Genomic DNA, 19,647 nt, shown 5'->3' with positions numbered 1-19,647 from the left:
GCGCACACTCACTGTTGCATTGTGGTTTATTTTATATTTACAACGTTCCTTTACCATGTTCCCGTTGCGGGATGTTTTACAGGATAAAATATCTTTTGTTAACCGTGGAACCGACGCCTTCTGCTCCTCCTGTTATCGCATGTTGCTAATGTACGTATACACACATTCGAGTGAAGCTGCGCTACACGCTGTTCGTTAAAATTTGCTCATTGCGGTGCCGGTAACTCGGTGCAGAAGAAACATCCCCCGGGCAAGGGGCAATCGCAAAAGTGACGATTTGTGCAGATTATGTGCTTCTATGGAGGGCATTTGCGTGGAGAGAACGGACAAACATTTCGCAAAAGCAAATCCCGAGCCGTGGTTCGAGAAACTACTCGAAGGTTCGACTATTTGTCTTACAATCTGTCACTTTATGCTACGTGCGTTGCCACGTGTTAGGCATGTTAATAGATAAATTTATTTGTTCAATCTTAACAGCTAAACCTGGATGTCCCTTTTTGTTTTGTTCTGTTGCTCTACTCTCTGATCAACACCTTCTACAACCAACCGTTCGCTATAAATTCATTCCACGTATCTCATCCTCTCTGTCCTTCTATTCATTCCGCGACCCCTCTTCAATACATACTTTTTATTTTTCAAAAGTACGTTACTTCTTCCTGCTATGAATTACTCCAAACTACTACAAAACCGGTCATACTTCTTCCTCCACATCTACAGAATATACGCATTTACCGTACACCTGGGTATGGAGCTATCTCCGTCTATACTTATGTGCAACATATATAGAGAGAAAAAAAAGTATTTTTTAGTTGTGATGCTCGTTAACTTGTGGCTCATTGGCTCATGAAGACTGCCTTGTTGTGGAATGTCTGTTGTTTGTTGAGTGAGCTAATTCTATATCTCTTCTAAAGAGTTGCATTTTAAATGCAAAACGAAATCCGCTTACACGCTATTTCACATTATATGTAATCTTCTTCTAAGAGAATATTGCAGTAGGGGGCAGAGCGTTGTTTCTCCACCACCTTCTCCTGCAGTGCTTCGTCCGATAATTCACTTATGTTTTATTAAACAGTTTTTTTTTGTTTTTGCCGTCTTCAGTTCACATGGAATAGTTCGCATTGTAAGTTGTGTATGTACAAAAAATAGCTGAAAAGCCGCTCGAAACAAAAGAAAAAAAGGAAAGTAAATGAACTCCATTACAAGCTAGCAGATTGTTTGAGCGTATTTAAGAACAATCAAACCCCGGCTCTAGCCATCCTTTGGAAAGCGGGTTTAAGAAGCGCACAGAATTCTAATTAAATCACTGGAAAATCACAAATTTCAGCTCTGCTATGTCACGAAGGCCGCCCCCGTCCATTGAAAGCACCATAAACGTTTAATAAATTATATGCCGATGGTCTTGTTTCGCCTTTGTTCCTGCTTGTTAAGCAACCCTCTTACGCCCTATTGGAGAACCTAACCCAAGGCTTTACAGCAACTGTTGCAAGACGGTTGCGATTTGCTTCATGGAGTCCCCGGTCAACATCGATCGGTGGTCGCCCTTCACGGTGAAGATTTCAACCTTTTGCTGGCAGAGCTGAAAGCAGAACCCAGTAGGCGACCATTAGTATCATCGAACCTTTACCTTTGAACAGAGTATCGCCATTTGCTTTTACTTACATCCGACAGTCCGTAGTCACCCTGAAGTTTGGCGTAGTTTTCGGTCGGTTTCACCAACTTCACCGTGGCGTTAATCTTCGACGACGGCTTGTACATATGGCTGGCAACAATTTTACCCACGAAGGACTTGGCCGTCGTTTCAAGCTGTAAGCAAAGCGCAACAAAACACAATACGTTCAACATTAGAACAAACGTTTCTTAGGCTAGAACCCCATCGACTGCAAAGACAACGTACCAATTTCCGGGAGTACTGTGGTGCCTTGGCATGCACCATCTCGGCACACTTGGCCACTCGATCTTCCCACGTTTTGGGCTCCACGAGCTCGTGAGCCGTACGACCGTAGTCCAGTCGGCCACACACCATTGCAAAGTACGCCAGCGCGTATGCCTCGTCGACGGCCTGCACGACTTCCCCGTTGGCATTTCGCTGCTTCTGCGCCTCCGTGTACCAGCTGACGTACCGTGGGGAACCATCCAGCAGCAACAGATGACATTTGTCTCCCTTCTTCTCCAGCTGAGCCACTATTTCGTACGCAATCGACGCACCAAACGAGTAGCCAATGATCGTGTATGGACCACGTGGCTGCACCGTTCGAATCTGCTTGATGTAGTACGCTGCTAGAACCTCCAGCGACTCCAGCGGGGCTGCTTCGACACACTGCAGGCCATACACTGGCACCGGAAGTGACTGGGCGAGCGGGATCAGCGCCGTAATGACGCCTTCGATAGCGTGGACGGCAAACACGGGTCGAGCCTTGCTGCCCGCTGGTGCTGCCGATTCCAACCGCACCAGACACTCCTTCGGCATCAATTCTGCGCTGAATTTAACCTGCGTTCCGTCCCCGACGGCAGCTTCGTCCACACGGGTTGCACCTGCTCCTGCGCCACCTGTTGCAGCCGCAGCTCCACCGGCTCCTGCTGTAGCTCCAACTTCTGCCGCACCACCCTTCTCGAATGAGCGCAACTTTCCGAACGTAAGCAACCGGATCTCGGCAGCACTTAGCACCAGGTCGAAGCTGCGCTCGAGTGTTTGCTTGATTTCAGCCCCCATCAGCGAGTCCATGCCAAGATCTGCCAGTGTCGCACCATCCGACACGTTCTTGGTGTCCTTCAGCCCAAGGATATTGGCGATACATCCGACCAAGCTGACACCACCCGTCTCCGTCTTGCGTTTTTCAGCGATCACCATCGAGGCGAGCACAGGACACGGTTGCTGCATAAACACGTCCATCGTCTGCAGACAAGAAGGCATACGCTGAGGCAGCGTACCACCAACAACCGTGTTGTTGTCTCCGAGATTCTCCAACACCAGACCTGTGTCTCCGATCGCACCCCACTGGATAGCGGTGGCCGGAAGTCCAACAGCGTGTCGTGCTTCGCAGATACGCTCCATTGCGGAGTTAGCAAGGCCGTAGTTCACCTGGCCAATGTTACCTCGTCCACAGGACACACTGGAGAAGCAAATGAAATAATCGAGATCGGGACACAGCTCACGTGTGGCCACATCCAGGTTCTTCGTACCATCCACCTTCGGCACACACACGGCACGGAAGTCGGCCTCGCTCGAGCTCTCCAGCAGTCCATCCCGCAACACGGCGGCAAGGTTGAATACACCTCCAACCGGTCCATGTCGGGCAGCATCCGTCAGCAGCTTCTGGGCGCCCTTTAGCGTCGTGACATCGTTCGTATCGATCACAACCTTCACGCCACGTTCCGACCAACGTCGGATCATCAACGATTGATATCCAGAGCGGACACCGCTGCGGGACGTGAGTACAATAATGCGAGCTCCTCGCGATACCAGCCAGTTGGACAGTTCCAAACCGAACCCGCCCAAACCACCGATCAGGATGTAAACCTTTTCCGCGTGCAGATACGTGCGTGGGATCGCGTTGATGAGCTTCGGAACTGGTTTCACCACCTTAGCCTTCTCTTCTTCGCGTACGCGTACCACCACCTTGCCGATGTGCTTACCGGAAGCCATGAAACGGAACGCTTGCTCCACTTGCTGCTCCGTGAACATGCTCGTTGGGAGTGGCCGGACAGCCCCACTGACGATACCGTCCGCTACTAGCCGCACGACTTCCGCTATCGTTGCATCGTCTCCCTCCATGACGCTGTCGAGCAGGATACCGTGGAAGGATGTGTTTTTCAGGAACACGGACATACCGAGCGGGCTGTTGTTGTTGAGATCGAACTTTCCAATCTCGAGGAAGCGTCCGTTTAGTCCCAGGCAGCGAATCGATGCTTGTAGCTTCTCTTCAGCGAGCGAATTCAGGACCAAATCCACGCCACGGCCCTGCGTCTCACGCATGACCAGCTGCTCGAAGGAGCAGTCGCGCGAGTTACCGATGTGTTGGTCTGTAAGTTGCGGGAACGTGCGTTTCAAAAAGTCACGCTTTTCCTGCGATCCGACCGTCGTGTAAACCGTAACACCGGCTGCTAATGCCACCGAGATTGCCGCTTGTCCAACGCCACCGGATCCGGCATGGATGAGGATGGATTCACCTCGCTTCATGCGGCCACGCATGATCAACGCGTAGTACACGGTCGAGTAGACACATGGCACCGTCGAAGCTTGCTCCATCGTCCAGTTATCCGGGATCTCCCAGATCATGTTGCGTTGAGCAACGCACGTGGTAGCGAGAGACTTCGCCTGAACCATCGCCATGATGCGCCTTCCAGTCGAATCACGTCCAGCAAACTCCAGCCCCAAGATGCAATCCTGGGTGGCCAGATCTCCCGGCAGTGCATCGGCTCCTAGTTTTCCTGAGCTCAGCATCACATCGCGGAAGTTAATGGGTGCGTAATACACGGTGCAAAGCTCGGTGCGGTCATTGCGACCCATCGTCTCAGGTCGCTGTTCTCGCGACAATGAACTTTCGATCCACTTCAGACTGGCCAGATCACCCTTCGTCAGAGCGTTGATGTACGCGTGCTCCACCGGAAGGGAGGATGCGTTCGATTGGCTATCCAGACGCAAATGTCGGAACGTTCCCCAAACGGCAGGTCCTCCATTAGCTGAACGAAACACGTTGCAGATTAGGTCCTTCGCGAGTTGCTCCTTATACAGCGCACCGGTCAGCGAAAACTTCTCTGCCTTACGATCCTGTACGAAGTACAATCGGGCGAACTTTCCACCCTCTTCGTTCTTGACGCAGTTCATCAGACCCTGTGCACCGCATAGCTCCTCGCCCTGGCACACGATGTACACGTAGGTGGCTGTTTCCGTTGCCTTCGCCAGTGCGGTCTTTAGCACGTCCACCCAGCCAAACGAACTCTCCGTGATCGTGACGATCGTACTGCTGCGTTGAGTCAGATCCGCCACGATCGGACGTGCCAGGACGAACACCTTCTTGTCGCACACCTGCGTGCTGATGATGGTGAAGCCAGCCTTGATGAGTGCTGTCCGGCTTCGGGCATCGAAAGTGCTGCGTGATTCTTCCAGCAGCACGAACCCATCCGCCTTGATCGAGTCTCGCAGGTTGCGCAGGATCGTGTCAGGATCCGCCCGTCCGAAAGTGTCGTAGGCGATCGCAAGCTGGCAGTTTTGCTCGATCGGACCAGCCGCTATGTCCTTGTTGATCACGCGAACTCCCGATTCGCCGTAATGCTGTACCAAGCTGTCCGGCTGGTGAATTGTCGCGATCGCTACGTCGCTCGCAAGAGTTGGCTCGCCTTCGATGATGCCCTGAACGATACCGGCCATCGTGTTTTCAGGGGATCGCTCAAAACTTGCTTCCACCACCTTCACCTTCAACGCACCGGCGCTGTTCTCGATCACCACGTGGACAGCAGCCGTGATCGAGCGTAGACGTGCCTTTTCGCCGTTGCATTCGGCCAGTTCCTTGTCGTTGCTGTTCGGTACAAACACGTACTTCTCCAACGTCGGTGGAGCCTGCGTACCTTGGCGACGGGGTGCCAGTGTGGCTCGCAGGCCTCGCATTTCCACACCACCCGATTTGATGACGTTTATGTCCCGGTACATGTACACCGGAATCGTACGATCGTCTCCACCTTGTGTCTTTGCCAGACTATTCACAAGGTCCATGTGGCGCGCAGGATTGATGACGATCTTCTCTATGCGTGTCGGCAAGTACAGCTCACGCAAGTCCTTTCCGAGAATGCTGAACTGCAGCATCGTGTCCATGAAGCTAACCCAGTTTCCACGCCACTGCAGATCGCCGGTTTTGGCGCGAGAATCGCTCCGTGTCACGCCACGGAACATATCGCTGTAGTCGTAACCACGCAGGCGCAACTCCTTGTACACGTCGCTCATGTTCAGCGGCAGGCCCGACTTATCAGCTTCGAGCTTGTTCAAGGGGAGTTCCTCCGCTTCGATCTTTTCCGGGATCGCCAACTTACCGGACACGGCTAACGTTCCTCCTTCACAAATCTCGAACGCGCCCGTACCGTCGAAGAAGTTAATTCCGAACTTCACCGAGCCATCCTTCGGCAGAATAGTCGCCCGATGGAAGACGGCGTTTTCGATTACGATCGGTGTCTTCTCCAGATCGGCTCCGTGCATCTTGGCAAAGGTGCGCCAAGCAAGCGTCAGATATCCGGTCGCAGGGAACAACACGCGACCGTCTATCGTGTGTCCTGCCAAATAAGCATCGTCCTCCTTTCCCAGATTCACATCAATAATAGTTTCACCAGATTTGTCTGCACACAGAAAAAAGAACGGGAGAAAGTCAACATTAATATCTATCCCGGAGTCGGTTGCGTGACATTGCACCTCCGTTGAACTTACTTTCAACACCCATACGAGCCAGGAACCAGGTGATCGAATGGTCCCATTTTACCAGAGAGTTCAACATCGGAGTTCCACGACCCACCGGGTACGTAATAGGCCGATACAGCTTCTGAATCTGTGGTTGTGCGCCAGCTGCGTACAATCTGTTGGTGAAAACATCAGATTAGTGACGACGGGAACTATATGCTACTATCCTCTCTCTTTTTTAACTTACTTGCCAAGGTTACTGAGCAGGAAGATCATATTGTTGGTGTGATCTCGTTTCATCAAGCTCAGGTTGCTGGTGTCCTTTCCGAGTGCACGCTTCAGGATGGCCTGCAACAGCCCATGCGGAGCAATCTCGATGCAGATCGCATTCGCTGGCACGTGCTTCAAACCTTCAGAAAACAAAACCGGCGACAGCAGATTGTTGACGTGGTACGCCGATGATGACTGCTGTGCCAGGGCCGTTGGCCACGATTCCTCCGGGATACTGGTACTAATCCAGCGTGGTGTGCGGTTCTTCGGGTTGGGGATAATCTTGTCCAGAGACTTGCGCAGTTTCGGTGCCGCGTCGGCAATATACCGGCTGTGGAAGGCAATGCCGGACGACTTCACGCCTTTAGCGAAGATACCCTGGGCGTTCAGATCAGCAATCACCTTTCCAACGGAGCTGACTGGTCCGGAGATCGTCACGCTATCAGCACTGTTGTGGCAAGCGGGAATGACATCCTTAGGCAGCTTCTGCTTGCACTCCTCCCACGACAAACCCACCGCAGCCATTTGACCCGCGATCAGATCCGTGTCAAGGATGCTCCTACCTCGCCAGTAAGCCGCCAGAACGGTCTGCTCGGGTGTGAAACATCCATCGGCGTACGCACAACCAAGCTCACCCACCGAGTGGCCAACCATACCGTCGGGAATGATGCCAACGTGCGTAAGAACATCCGTGAGCGCCACCTGAACGGCCGCGATCGAGATGAACGAGTTCAGGATGTTGTCGAACTTCGAATCATCGCTGTTCGTCAGCACATCGATCAGATCGATTCCTTCCGGACGGAGTGCTTCCGAACACCGGTAGATGCTGTTGTGGAACACCTCCAGTTGCATCAGATCCTTTGCCATACTGGGCCATTGTGAGCCCATACCGGAGTAGATGAACCAAACCGGGCGCTTCTCGTCTCCGCTCAGCTCCTGCACCTCACGGACGGTTTGAGCCTGTCCATCACCCGCCACGACCGTGTACCCGCGGTTGTTGTGCAGCGGAATGTTACGGCTGTGTATTTCGTTCACCAACCCCACGAATTCCTCATCATCTTTACTGACGGCTGCCTGGTCCAGGAAGGCTTCCACCGCTTCCGAAGTGCGTCCGGAAGCGACCATTAGCTTCGGAAATCCACCGTCCTTCGGACTGATCGGTTTCGGTTTGGGGTTCGACTTAAGGATAACGTGTGCGTTCGCGCCTCCGAATCCGAACGAATTCAAACCGATAATGCCACCGTTCCAGGGCATGTTGCGGTCAACAACCTTGAGCCGGCCATCCATCAACCCATACAGGTCAGGGTTGGGACTTTTGTAGTGGAGATTACCCGGCAACACTCCCTCCTCCATTGCGATCAGGACCTTCGCGATCGAGCAAACGCCCGACGCGGGTTCCGAATGGCCCATATTTGATTTCACCGAACCGATCAGTAGCGGTGTTTTGCGATCCTTGCAGAAGAAGTCTGTGATGGCGTTGACTTCCTGCGGATCACCCACCTTCGTGCCGGTACCATGCGCCTCCATGTACACCACATCGGCTGGATTCAGCTCGATCTCTTCGTACGTCTCCCGGATCAACCGCTTCTGCATCTCACCGATCGGGTACGTAATACCCTGCTCCTTGAACCCATCCGTGTTGGTGCGGACATTTAGCACGCTGGCGTAGATACGTCGGGAGTCCGATGCACGTTGCAGGAATGTCACGACGCAACCATCGGACCGAACGTATCCGTTGCCCGATTCATCGAACGCCTTACACATGCCGTCCTTGCTCAGCATGTTCATTCGCTTGAATTGCAGCGACATCGTGGGTTTAAGAATAAGACCACATCCGGCTACAATCGCGGCATCGCAGTGGCCCGCTTTCATGTCCGCAAATGCCTGCGACAAGGCAAACAGTGAGCTGGAACAGGCCGTATCGACCGCGTAGCTGGGTCCTTTGAAGTCGAACGTGTAGGAGATGCGGTTGGCGAACATGGCACGGGCACATCCCGTGAGTCCGTATCCATTGACAAGATCCGGATCGGCACACCAGTGCTGCTCGGTTTCTGAATTCGAGCAACCGATGTACACGCCCGTGCGACTTCCGCGGATTTCTTGTGGATTGATGCCTGTACAGGAAAGAAACAAGCCACATTAGCGAACTATTATGTTTTCCTTTAACATAAACATTGACTTTTCTTTTCTTGTGCTCTAGAAGACATATTTTTATAACCAGTAAAATAGGAAAAATTCAAACGCATCCAACATTTTTACACTCAATATCACGTAGTTCGTCAAAAGTCGAGCTCATCGGAATGGCGCGTAATATTAAAAACACTCCTCAAAACACAATTTTTTTCGATTCCAAATAGTCCGTTTCTTGTACCTCATCGAATCAATGCGCTACGGGCAAAGGATCGACGTAAAAGAGCCATTATTTGCCATCAGCCAATTGCCGGATATGCTTCGAGACTCATGCCGGTAACTAGAAGAGGAGCTTGACGAAACGTTCTTAGGCGATGGGTGCAAAAAACCACAAAAAAACGCTACATTGCATGGTCAACACCTATTGGATGGAAGTACATTCGATGGTACAAAAAACTGGTAAAAAATGGTTGCAAAAAGGCCACCCCTCGGGCGGCAAGGGCTCTTCAAACAACTCCCCACCAATGTGTGTGTGCCTTGCGCAACTGACCACTGATGACGGTTCTCGAACGTGTTTAGCGCGCCCAAAGTCAAGAAGCGGTGAATGACGATGATGACGGTGACGATCATTCCCCATGAGGAATGGAGCAAAATTAAATAATCGTTCACGGTAATAGCGATGTGTGACTCTTTTCCGCGTCGTGCGTCATTCGCGACAAGAAGAGAGGTGGGTGGGAAACCGGTACCTGAACATCTGGATTTTTTCCTTCCACAACCAAACGATCGCGTACGATCGTACGATCGAGCACCTGACAGTGAAAAATACAAACATGGCGACGGCAAAAAGGACAACAAACGATATGACTTTAAACCAATGATCTGTCAGGGCTTCAAAAACAGGTGCTTCGCTCCTATCAGCTAGTAGTTGGGTAAATTGTCTCCGAAATCTCGTACTGCAACTCGTCCTGATGTGAAAATGTCACTTACCAGCATCAATAATCGCCTCGTGCGTGCACTCGAGCAACATTCGCAACTGCGGGTCCATGCATTCCGCCTGCTTCTGGTGGATTTTAAAGAACTCCGCGTCCAGATGCTGCAGATCTTCGTCCTTGATCTTCCCGATACGTGTAGGCAAATCGTACAGCCCCGAAGGCCAACGGCGATCATCATCCGTGACCATATCCACACCCTCGAGCAGGTTCCGCTTAAACTCGTCGATGTTAGAGCTCTCGGGCAGTCGGCCCGAGAAGCCTGTGATGCAGATGTCATCTAAAATGGTGGGCCGGCGACCGACACCATAGTGTCCCCCCCCATCCAGGTCCCGGGGGACACCGCGGCGGGTGTCAGTAGCGGTTACCTCCTCGAAGCGGGCCGGCATGGTGCTGCTTTTGTTGCGTCGTTGTTTTCGTCTGTTGGAACGTTTTCCTCGCGAAGGAATGTCGGAGCTTCCGCGGGGACGACACTGGAAGCCCTACTATGCTTGTTATGCTCGACGTCCGGGACGACCAACGATGCACTTCCTTCCGATTCGGACCTAAAGACGCGACGAAAAAAGAGTGAAAAGGAAATGAAATAAAAATCACAAACCCGCGAAACGAAGCAAACGGGAGGAGTTTATTTTGAACGAGAAGAATTAATTAGACACACACACGGAGCAATTGAATCCTTACAAGTCCGTGCGTCACATTGTAGGAAGTAATCAACATCTTGAACTGATTTTTTCCAATTGAATCACGTCTACCCTTGAATGGAGGTTGACGTGGGATCGCGTGAATTATAGCGTCTCGCCACGAACCAGGATGGAGAATTTAATTTGATTAGACCAGCTCAGTTAATATCTTTTTTTATTTTCTTATTTTAGAAACCCACGCTGCATTTGTGCCATTCCGGCTGTTCCGAAAGCTGGTGTTTGAAAATGTGTTGATATAGCTCGCCAAACGCAGTTATTCGATAAGATATGAAAGAAAAACGGAACGGAAACCGCAGTCACTCACATGAATGGGGCCGGAATGGCACCTATTAAAAGCATCGTGGAAAAAGGCACCTAAACATGTTAACAAACATTTCTTATGGTACATATATTTGTTTTTGACTTCGAGTTCCGTATGATAAATCTAGACTATAAATGACGTCTGTGACAGAGGCTTTTGTATTAGCAAATCATTCAAAGAAAAACCCTCCTTCAGGACAAGCCCCCTAAAATGACTACAAATGAATAAATACACAAGAAGCATGGTTTCTGTTCAATAGAGAGTGAGAAAAAATAGCTATCGATCTTTTGCGTCGAATGATCAAGCACCCCTTACATGAGTCTCCAATTCCACGGTGGTATTGACGTAAGAAGGAAACAAAAACTTCATGCAGTCATTGCCGCAAAAGGGATTTGCGCATTTCAAGTACACACACCCCACAGCGGGAATCCTCGTCAGAAGTTGTTGCGATGACAGTTTTGTTTCATATAAAGAATACCACAAGAATTCATCGTAGAGCATCGTGCCTTATCAACGCTATCTCGTCTAATCAGTTGTCATTCAAAGTAATGTGGCTTAATCCACTCGAAAATCTCCACAATCGATGCTTTGTTAAAACCCTTTCTTGGAGGGATTTAGCGGATGGAATTTAGAGTTTTCACCCCTAAAACCAACAGCAAGCGGTCAATAACCCGCACAAATGGGGAAAGCACACTACGCAGCTATATTCGGGCCAACCATTGTTTATTTTACACCAACAAAAAAAGGAAGAAAATCAAGCGAAAACAACAACGCAACCAGCATAGCTCGGTTATGTTTTTCTCTCGCTCAGTCTTGCCGATGCGTATGATGTAACCGAACTGTGTTTAATTGTTGGATCACGAGAGACACAACAACAAACTTTTGCAAACCTTAAATCTGCCAACTTACAACCGTACGCAGTGAACCATAGCAGCAACAAACTAAACCCCTCCAACATTCAGAGCGAAGAAAGTTCAACTTTGTCTCGATCGTCTTATTTAAAGCAGAAAAGGGGGGTGGCAAAATTTCTCCAAAACACATAAATTTAAACAAGCTCAAGCTGAAGAGGAAAATCGCTCGCGAAACCGCAATTTCGAAACCTTCGATTGTTCGTTGCTACGACCTAAATTAGGAGCACATAAAATTGTACAACAACTCTTGTATCGCATCACAACCATCGATCATCACCTGTCTCTGGGGTAACAAAAAGTTATGTGAAAAAAAAAATGCTCAAACATTTCGCGTCAGTCGATCATGACTGGACAAAAGAGGCGGTGGCAGAGTGATAAAAACTTCAACCACGATCACCCAAGACAAATACGAGGAAGCTGGTTACGATGATGCTGTTTTTGCAACAAGCATACATTTATTTTTATTTTTTATACTTCACCCCAGGGCTTTCGTTCGCACTTATTCTAGATGGTAACAGAGTGCGCCAAAAGGTTAATAAAAGATCGTGGAAAATAGCCATCTCTGGCCACGATTCAACACAATGCAGATTCATGTTCAAGGCGAGCCAGAGCGGAACAGGCGAGATCTGCTATTGTTCCCCTATTGAGGAGTTGTCGTGAATTGCATCGCTTCTTAAAAGATGGACGAAATTTGTTCGCTGTACATTCTTTCCCTCCACCCAGAATGATTGAGAGAGCGTATGCTTAATGTCATGAAGAGCCTTGCCAACGTGTGCATCTCTGGTTGTTCAATCGTCAGCACTTCTACCATATGTAGAGGGGGAAGAGGGTGAATTTAATCAGTAAAACATATTTTCTAAAACAACTTTTTCCTCCTATTCCTCCTCTCGGAAATAGCTCCGGGGTCCTGATACCCGCACACATTCTACCGTGTACCACTACCGTTTATCGCCTATTAACGTCAGCCAGCCGGTTAGAAGAAAACCGCGATCACGCCATACCTCGATCGGTGAGATTTCACGACCCCTCCTCCTCCTCCTCCTCACTCCTCTTCCCTTCTTTCCCGTGGCATTTTCCCCACATGGTGATATTAATATTTACACAACGAGCCGCGAATAAGGCGGGCCTATCTCGCTTGCATTTCAACCCCCTCTTTCAACTAAGGGTGGTGATGGTGGCAAACACTCAACGATAATCGTCGACGAAGGGAAGGCAAAGGGAAGACGACAGACAGGCAGGCAGGGACAAGTGAGGTGTGTAATGTTTTTACACTTTCAAGTTCATGTTTACACTTCCGATTCTCAACACGCCATATGCCGCTCGAAAAAAAAACTGCATGTATTGCAACGTGCAAGCGGTGTTAACGTGTGCGTTTTTTCTACATCTTTTTAATCTTCCTGTTACTATTCCTCGCATTTTTCTTCCCCATCAACACGCGTGCCACGGTTGCTTAATCAATGGGGTTGCTGCAGCAAAACGTTAACAAAATATTGCAACTAATACTGAACCTGACGTGGAACGATCGTCAATTCGGGTGCGTAATCGAAGTTAATTATGCTAAAAACGGTTTCTAATTTTGGCAAACGCATTAATGAGAAAAAAAACGAACGCTTTTCAAAGCCCCCGTGTCATTTGTTGATGGAAAGGAAACTCGAAAAATATTGCCACTTTTGCACCTTGGCCCTGGCCACTTGGCCCCGCGACAAAGTGTTGCTCGTTATCACATGTTGCTCTCGGTTTGCACTTTAAGTCAAGACTGAAGATCAACGTGTAACGACCCTATCGACCGCTACCCGTCCCCCAAATGTCTCCTGTGACGTCCTTTTCTTGTCTGCACCCAACGAAAGCGATCTTGCAAATGATCTCATTTAACGTGAGGATGTCTAGGTGTGTCGCATCTTTTCGTTATCAGCCATTATGACACTCGTGGGTTATTTCATACAACTGCTCAAAAGTTGTTTCAATAACCCTAGACAAAACGGGCCAATATTGTCCGCAGCATCCTTCCAATGCTTTGCTCGATCTAAATTCTACCGTGACCTGCTTCTGCTCCCACCAACCACTTCGCAACCAAATCGCAAAGGACAACACGTTGTTTGCATTCTGAGAAATTTTCAAAAACGTGCGCATACCAACTCACTAGCAAATAAGGATCACTTGACGCGCTTACGGGAGGACACACGAACTCGATCTTGAGGCGAAATTGATCTACACACTCACACACGCGCACACATACACCACACTCTTGCTCTTGATCGCTGCTGGCGCCCAATCGGCGGTTTTCCCGAAAAATGATCGCAGCTAACGAAAAGTCCCGTCCGCTCGCGGGCACAATGCGCCTTCGAATGATTTGCTTCACCAGAGGTTTGGCTGCTGCTACGATCAGCCCCCCAAAATCTGTCTCTCTCTCTCTCTCTCGCTCGCTCGCTTTATCTCTTGCTCCTGCCACTTGGAGCCACACAATCGCCCTGTCCGTGTATCGCTCACCTCGCAACAGCAAAACTGGGGAGCACCTGTCTGTGGTAGCACACGGCTACGATGATGTGTGCGTCGATTTCGTCCGAGAATATCGGATGATCCGAGCCCGGAATGCTGGATGGCTGAGTATGGTCCGATCCGCGATTAGCTCGGTGCACAAACAGCTGTGTGTGTGCTGCTGCAGCTGATGCTCCTGCTGGACTGATGGACGTTAGTAAAACGGAACCGGAGGTCAACTCTGGACCGAATGCGCTGAAGCTCGACTTTCAACTGGCCTCCGCCCTACGGTGCCGGGTCCTACTTATGCCGATCGACTAAAGGAAGCGAATCCTGCGTCGCTTCTGCCACCAACCCCTCAAAGGCGCTATCAGACGATGGTGTGTTGGTGAGTTAGATTGGCCTGACCGTGCGGCGCTCTGTCTGTCCTTTCGCAACGTCCTTTCCTTATCAGGTATCACGCACACGCCAGTGATCGTATGTTTTGTATATATAAGCTCCTAAGCGCGACATCCAACCGATGCCCTGCTCCTCCGGATGCGGAGGATGCTAGCACGTTGTTGTCAGTTGGCCTCTGTTGCTCGAGGACCGGGAAGGACAACCGACAACGTGTGTTGCCTGCTGCTATGATCGTGCTGGCGTGTGTTCAGCAGGAAAAAACCCCGCACGATCACGCGATCAGCCAGCCAGAAAAACGCGCTCTTCTTCGTGGTGCACGAATCAATCAGTCTGACCCGCCCGAGGTGCGTTTCGTGGCTCTTCATCATCACACCACGCGCACTCCTTCCGGGGCAAAGGCACAGAAAACACACACATCGCCACGGCATTGTGCGCGCTACAGCAAAATTACCTTCAACCGCGAAGCATTACCCGAAGCCTCCGCATGGAGATAATTTATTAGATTATGTCGTTCTTTTTTTCTTTTTTTTTTTGCTCGCGATAATGACGCCAAATGCGCTTTCGCGCGCGGCAGATTATATTCGCGATGCACGAACGACGCACGACAACAGATCGCAGCGTTAATACGAATGCGATGCAGTTTGGACGATTTGCCACCCGATACACATTCGCGCGCGCGCGCACACACAAAATGGAATGCACATTCTGATTGGACGCCGGAGCGATCGCCGGAGAAACGATCGGTCACTGTGACCTTGAGGCCGGTGACAGTATTGGGGAGAGTTTGATCATGCGTTTCCCATCGGATGGATAACAACCGGATGAACCTGATCTCATACGCCTGCATGTTCATCCGAACGGAGTCGTTGAATGCGCGTGCGAGAAGGACCACGTGTTGTGCGAAGAAAAAAAAACCGTTACTGCACATGCGCGATCGTGCCCGAGATCGCCGCGTGTACGATCGTGATCGCTTCCGCGCGCAGGTCTCGCTATTCTAGACCATTGTGCATATTCGCATGGCAGCACGCAATCAGTCGGTGATTTGTCTATCTTCACGGCTTCCCGAGACCCGATAATGGGGGCGTGTATCGATAATGATGCAATTTTGCATTCAACAGCGTGATGTGTTGCGAACTGGTGTTTTTTTTTTTTGACCACAGGGTGGTTGTTCCAAAAACCTCAAGATCGGTGCGCAATTGTTTCGGCAGCTGCCACAGCTCGAGGAGGAGATTTTAGTTGCTTTCGAAAAAATGAACTCCCTCCCCCCTTATGCTTGTGCTGTTGTTACATGACCCAACCCCATCGATGCGCAAGTCGTGCCAAACTTCGCGTGCCCAATTCGTGGTGGCACAGGTGTAAAGCTCGAGAGAAAAAAAATATGTGAAAGTGAAAGTTAGGCCAAATAAAAACATCCGATCGTTTATGGGACACACACCACCCCGACACCGTGATTTTCGTGCCGAGAGCTGTAAGCCGTGAAAGGAGACGAGCGCACAAGAGGGAAAACCCCCTGTTGACGGGGAGGAAATTAAAATCAATTTCCTAAGCCCACCACCATTGGCTGCGTTGTTCTGTGTGGCCAAGCTCGGGAGTAATTCGATCGATGTAGAACCAACAACCGAACGGTAACCAACGGCCGGAAACACACCCGTCTACAGCAAACGCTAGGAGATAGAGAGCTGGAAACGAGGCTTTTGGTTGAACTAATTGCGCATTTTGCGAAACCCTGGTACCAGGTTGAATCTCGCGTATTTCCTCCTGCAAAGTGAATGTAGTCGCCATTTTTGCCATCTCCGGCTCTTTCCTCTCCACCATAGCCCGGATCATACATATGGATGCGCGTTCGTCCGAAACCTCGTCCGAAGAGACGCCACACAAGAGGGAAGAGTGTATCAATCTCGAGCATATTTTCGCCCAACGGCGTATACAGGCCACAGAAACCGCGGGTTCAAAGACCTCGCTTTTTTTTTTGTTCAAACGTACCCCGGAAAAGCGAGAGATGGCAAACGTCTGGCAGATAAAACACGTTGAAAATGTAACGGAACCAACAAAAAGTGGACTTTGTGTGTGTGTTTTGCTTATCTAATCGTTGCATGATCGAGCAGCAATCGATTTTTGCCTCGATTTTTCCATCCGGAACAACATTGCAGGTCCTTTGGTCCTGAACACTCAAGGGGGTTTTGGTCGATCGATTCCATTATGAAACATCATGGTCAGTTGCGAGAGGCTAGCTTGTTTCCAACTCCCGCACAAGCTTGGGGAAGAAAAAACTAATCGAAAAAGGATTCTACCCCATTCGCTCACACACGTATGGGGGAATGACTGAACGGAAAATCGATTTTCCACCTGCACTCAATCGCACAACGGACAAAGTGAGTAAGGTCACTTCTTCTTCTACACGTTTGACCGCGTTGCATTAGTCCGTCAGACAGACCGCTCTTCATAGCACACCGTACTTACCGTAAGGAAACGGGATTTTTGTGGCTTAAAAAACACACTGAAAATTCAGCCGACGTGCAGCTGGAGTTGCAGTTCCCCTGAAGCTAGAATGCACTTTCCGGGGGTTTCACTTATTGCGCTTGTCACTGCTGCCGATGGCTTCCGGCAACACTATGCACACTCGATTTTTACACAAACCGCACCAAAGGCTGCTTTGATTTCACAGTTTTCCTGCAACACACGTCCTGACGTTTTCACTGGTACGATGTCAAACTGCTGCGTAGTTGCAGCTTATTTGTGCTTCCAATAAAACTCCTCACAATTCCGTTGCTTCTACAAAAACGGACAGTATACTGAATCGCAATTTTTCACTCGTTTATATGGGTAATTTCGCAATATCTTCGCAGTGTGCCGGGAACGCTAACAAAAGCTTCCGTCTAGGGCGAACACTCTGGCTGGAATAATAGGACCAAATACGTTTTTTCGAACAAAATATGCTGAAGTTGCAACGGTCGGGCGTCCACACACAAAAAACGGCTAAAAGAAACACCCTCCATCCCGTGCACAAGAGCGAGACCGAGCGATGGAAAAACAATGCCGAGTGATGGGTTTCGCGCCGGTTGCGCGAATTTCTCTTTTTCCAGAACACAGCCCGTCCAGACGCGCAGAAGAGCGAGCGCACGAGAGAGCCCTTCGCGGTTAGCTTCGAGGGTTTCTGCTGGCGAATGGAAGAGAAGGAAAATATCGTACGATATTTTGCTCGTACCAACACAACGCCAGACAGATGATGCCGGGTCGGATGTGGTTGTTTAGAAACGTGAGGATTTATCCCTGAATTTATGTAAAACCTAGAGGCTTAAAGTGGGGATAAAATGTCAAAATATCAAAACAATCTGTGATCGTCAAATGCGAATGCATCCTGCGTGTGCATAGCACGATTCTAAAGTAAGCATTATGCTGCCAAGCAACACAAAGTGCAATACCTTTTCACGGTCGCTGGTAAGAATCGTATCGCAGTATGAATCATATGAAGCGCAAAGCATTGTTTCCAGCCATCCTCATTCTCTCTGCAGCCCCACATTTGACGATCCATCAACGCCCCGTGGCAGCTGTCACTCTCAAGGTGAGGGAACACCCAACAAATTGCCTCTCTCTCCCTTCTCCCCATCCACCTTGTCAATCCATCGCTTGTTTATAGCGATCACCCTCAAACAGTGACCAAAAACGTGTAACGCAGTCGTGCTGCACTGTAGAGGGAGACAAATTCCGCCCAGTGGACCAAATTCCCCAAAACGAGGTTCCCCGTCGGTGCATCGGGTTGAACTTTCATCATGCAATTGTGTGACTCTCTCCGCTCAGTCATTGGTATTGTAAAATCGCTCCAAAATTGGACGAAAATGTAGAGAGAGAGAGAGAGAGAGAGACCCGATATGACGTCGGTGACGGGGTCGCGTACAGTGATTGACAGTCGTTGGCCGCACGCGCCGGGAAGAAGAAACAAGATGCGCTCTTTGGTCGGGAGTGGAACTGGTGGAGACGCACGGTAGTACATGGGAATGGGCCCGTGAAGGGAGGCACGCGATGTCAGACCATACACAATATCCAATCGGGACCGGTCTCGCGGGCCTCTGTAAATATGCGCGCGGGTTTCGCACACCACCACGCATGACTCAGCCGAGCGTGAGAGCGTCGGTAAAATTGGTGGTGCTTTTTTTACTCGCGCTTGGGATAGGCTTCACCGATGCACGGAGAGTCTCTCTGGCTCTCTACCGAAAAACATTGCCATGAAAATCCACATAAAAATCATATGATCCGCGGGAGAGCACCGAAAACGTGAGTCGAAAAGCCGGTTTCGGTATGTTTGATGTTTCTAAGCGGCACGTAACTGAAATGCAACAGCAACAAGCTTAAATTTAGTAACATTACTTGCACTAACCTCCGTAGCAGATCTTATAATAAAATTTGTACGTTATAAATGAGCATTTGCATTATTTAATGGGCACTTTTTGACTGCACAGAATATCAGTGAAACGCAAAGGATCATTGCACAGAGAGAAAGAGAGCGAGAAAATATGGTATTCACCCTTCCATTCTCTTCATTTTTCTCTTATAAAGGACATAAACAAACCCGGCAGAAATATTACGTGAAACAAGACATGTAATCGAGCATAGCAATGAGCATTATCATTTTCAAGCTCAATGTCATACAGCCTGTGCATTTATGCATCTCGAGACGGCTTCCGGTGGGTATCGGGTTCGATTGAAAGAAATTATAGTAAATCAGAACGCACTCTTGCTCCTCTGGGTTAGGTACCGGGATGAGAAGAAGGTTAAAAAATTAACCTTACTGTAAAGTTTTCGAACCCAAAACAACAGCACATTATCAACACGTTATCAGCCACTTTCAAAGCACGTCGCTCACAATCTCCCCATGTAATCGTTCTCGAAGCAAAGACCAAGCATTACTTCGTCCCAACACGATGATCTAGCCTCTTCTGCCGCACTTTTAACGGTTTCAATGTGACTTTTATGTGTCCCGGGTGGGGAAAAAAAGCCTCAACACAATTATGTTTACATCTATGCCAACTATTAATCAGCGAGCCCAACTACGTCATGATTAAATGTTTGCAAATTTTCCTCACTTTGTCGC

At 49.5% G+C, this 19,647-nt stretch overlaps 1 protein-coding gene across 1 annotated transcript; it reads right to left on the bottom strand.

The window, feature by feature from the left end:
* Positions 1-10,160, bottom strand: LOC128725329 (fatty acid synthase). The gene is made up of 6 exons (XM_053819062.1): positions 9,770-10,160; positions 6,630-8,766; positions 6,413-6,558; positions 1,895-6,324; positions 1,660-1,803; positions 1-1,576 (listed from the first exon to the last, which is right to left on the bottom strand). Exons 1-6 carry the CDS (start codon positions 10,158-10,160, stop codon positions 1,469-1,471), a joined length of 7,356 nt encoding a protein of 2,451 aa, XP_053675037.1. The 3' UTR covers positions 1-1,468.
* Between the last annotated feature and the right edge of the window lie 9,487 nt (positions 10,161-19,647).

The sequence above is a fragment of the Anopheles nili genome, chromosome 3 (assembly GCF_943737925.1).
Source record: "Anopheles nili chromosome 3, idAnoNiliSN_F5_01, whole genome shotgun sequence".
NCBI classification, from domain to species: Eukaryota; Metazoa; Arthropoda; class Insecta; order Diptera; family Culicidae; genus Anopheles; species Anopheles nili.
The sequence above is the reverse complement of the archived record's forward strand: the minus strand, read 5'-3'. Positions and strand labels throughout refer to the sequence as shown.

Coding starts and splice junctions, on each gene's coding strand:
- LOC128725329 (XM_053819062.1), bottom strand. CDS start 10,160: ATGCCGGCCCGCTTCGAGGAGGTAACCGCTACTGACACCCGCCGCGGT. Junction 6,559..6,629: donor CTGCTCAGTAACCTTGGCAA/GTAAGTTAAAAA, acceptor TTTCACCAACAG/ATTGTACGCAGCTGGCGCAC. Junction 1,804..1,894: donor CACAGTACTCCCGGAAATTG/GTACGTTGTCTT, acceptor CTTTGCTTACAG/CTTGAAACGACGGCCAAGTC.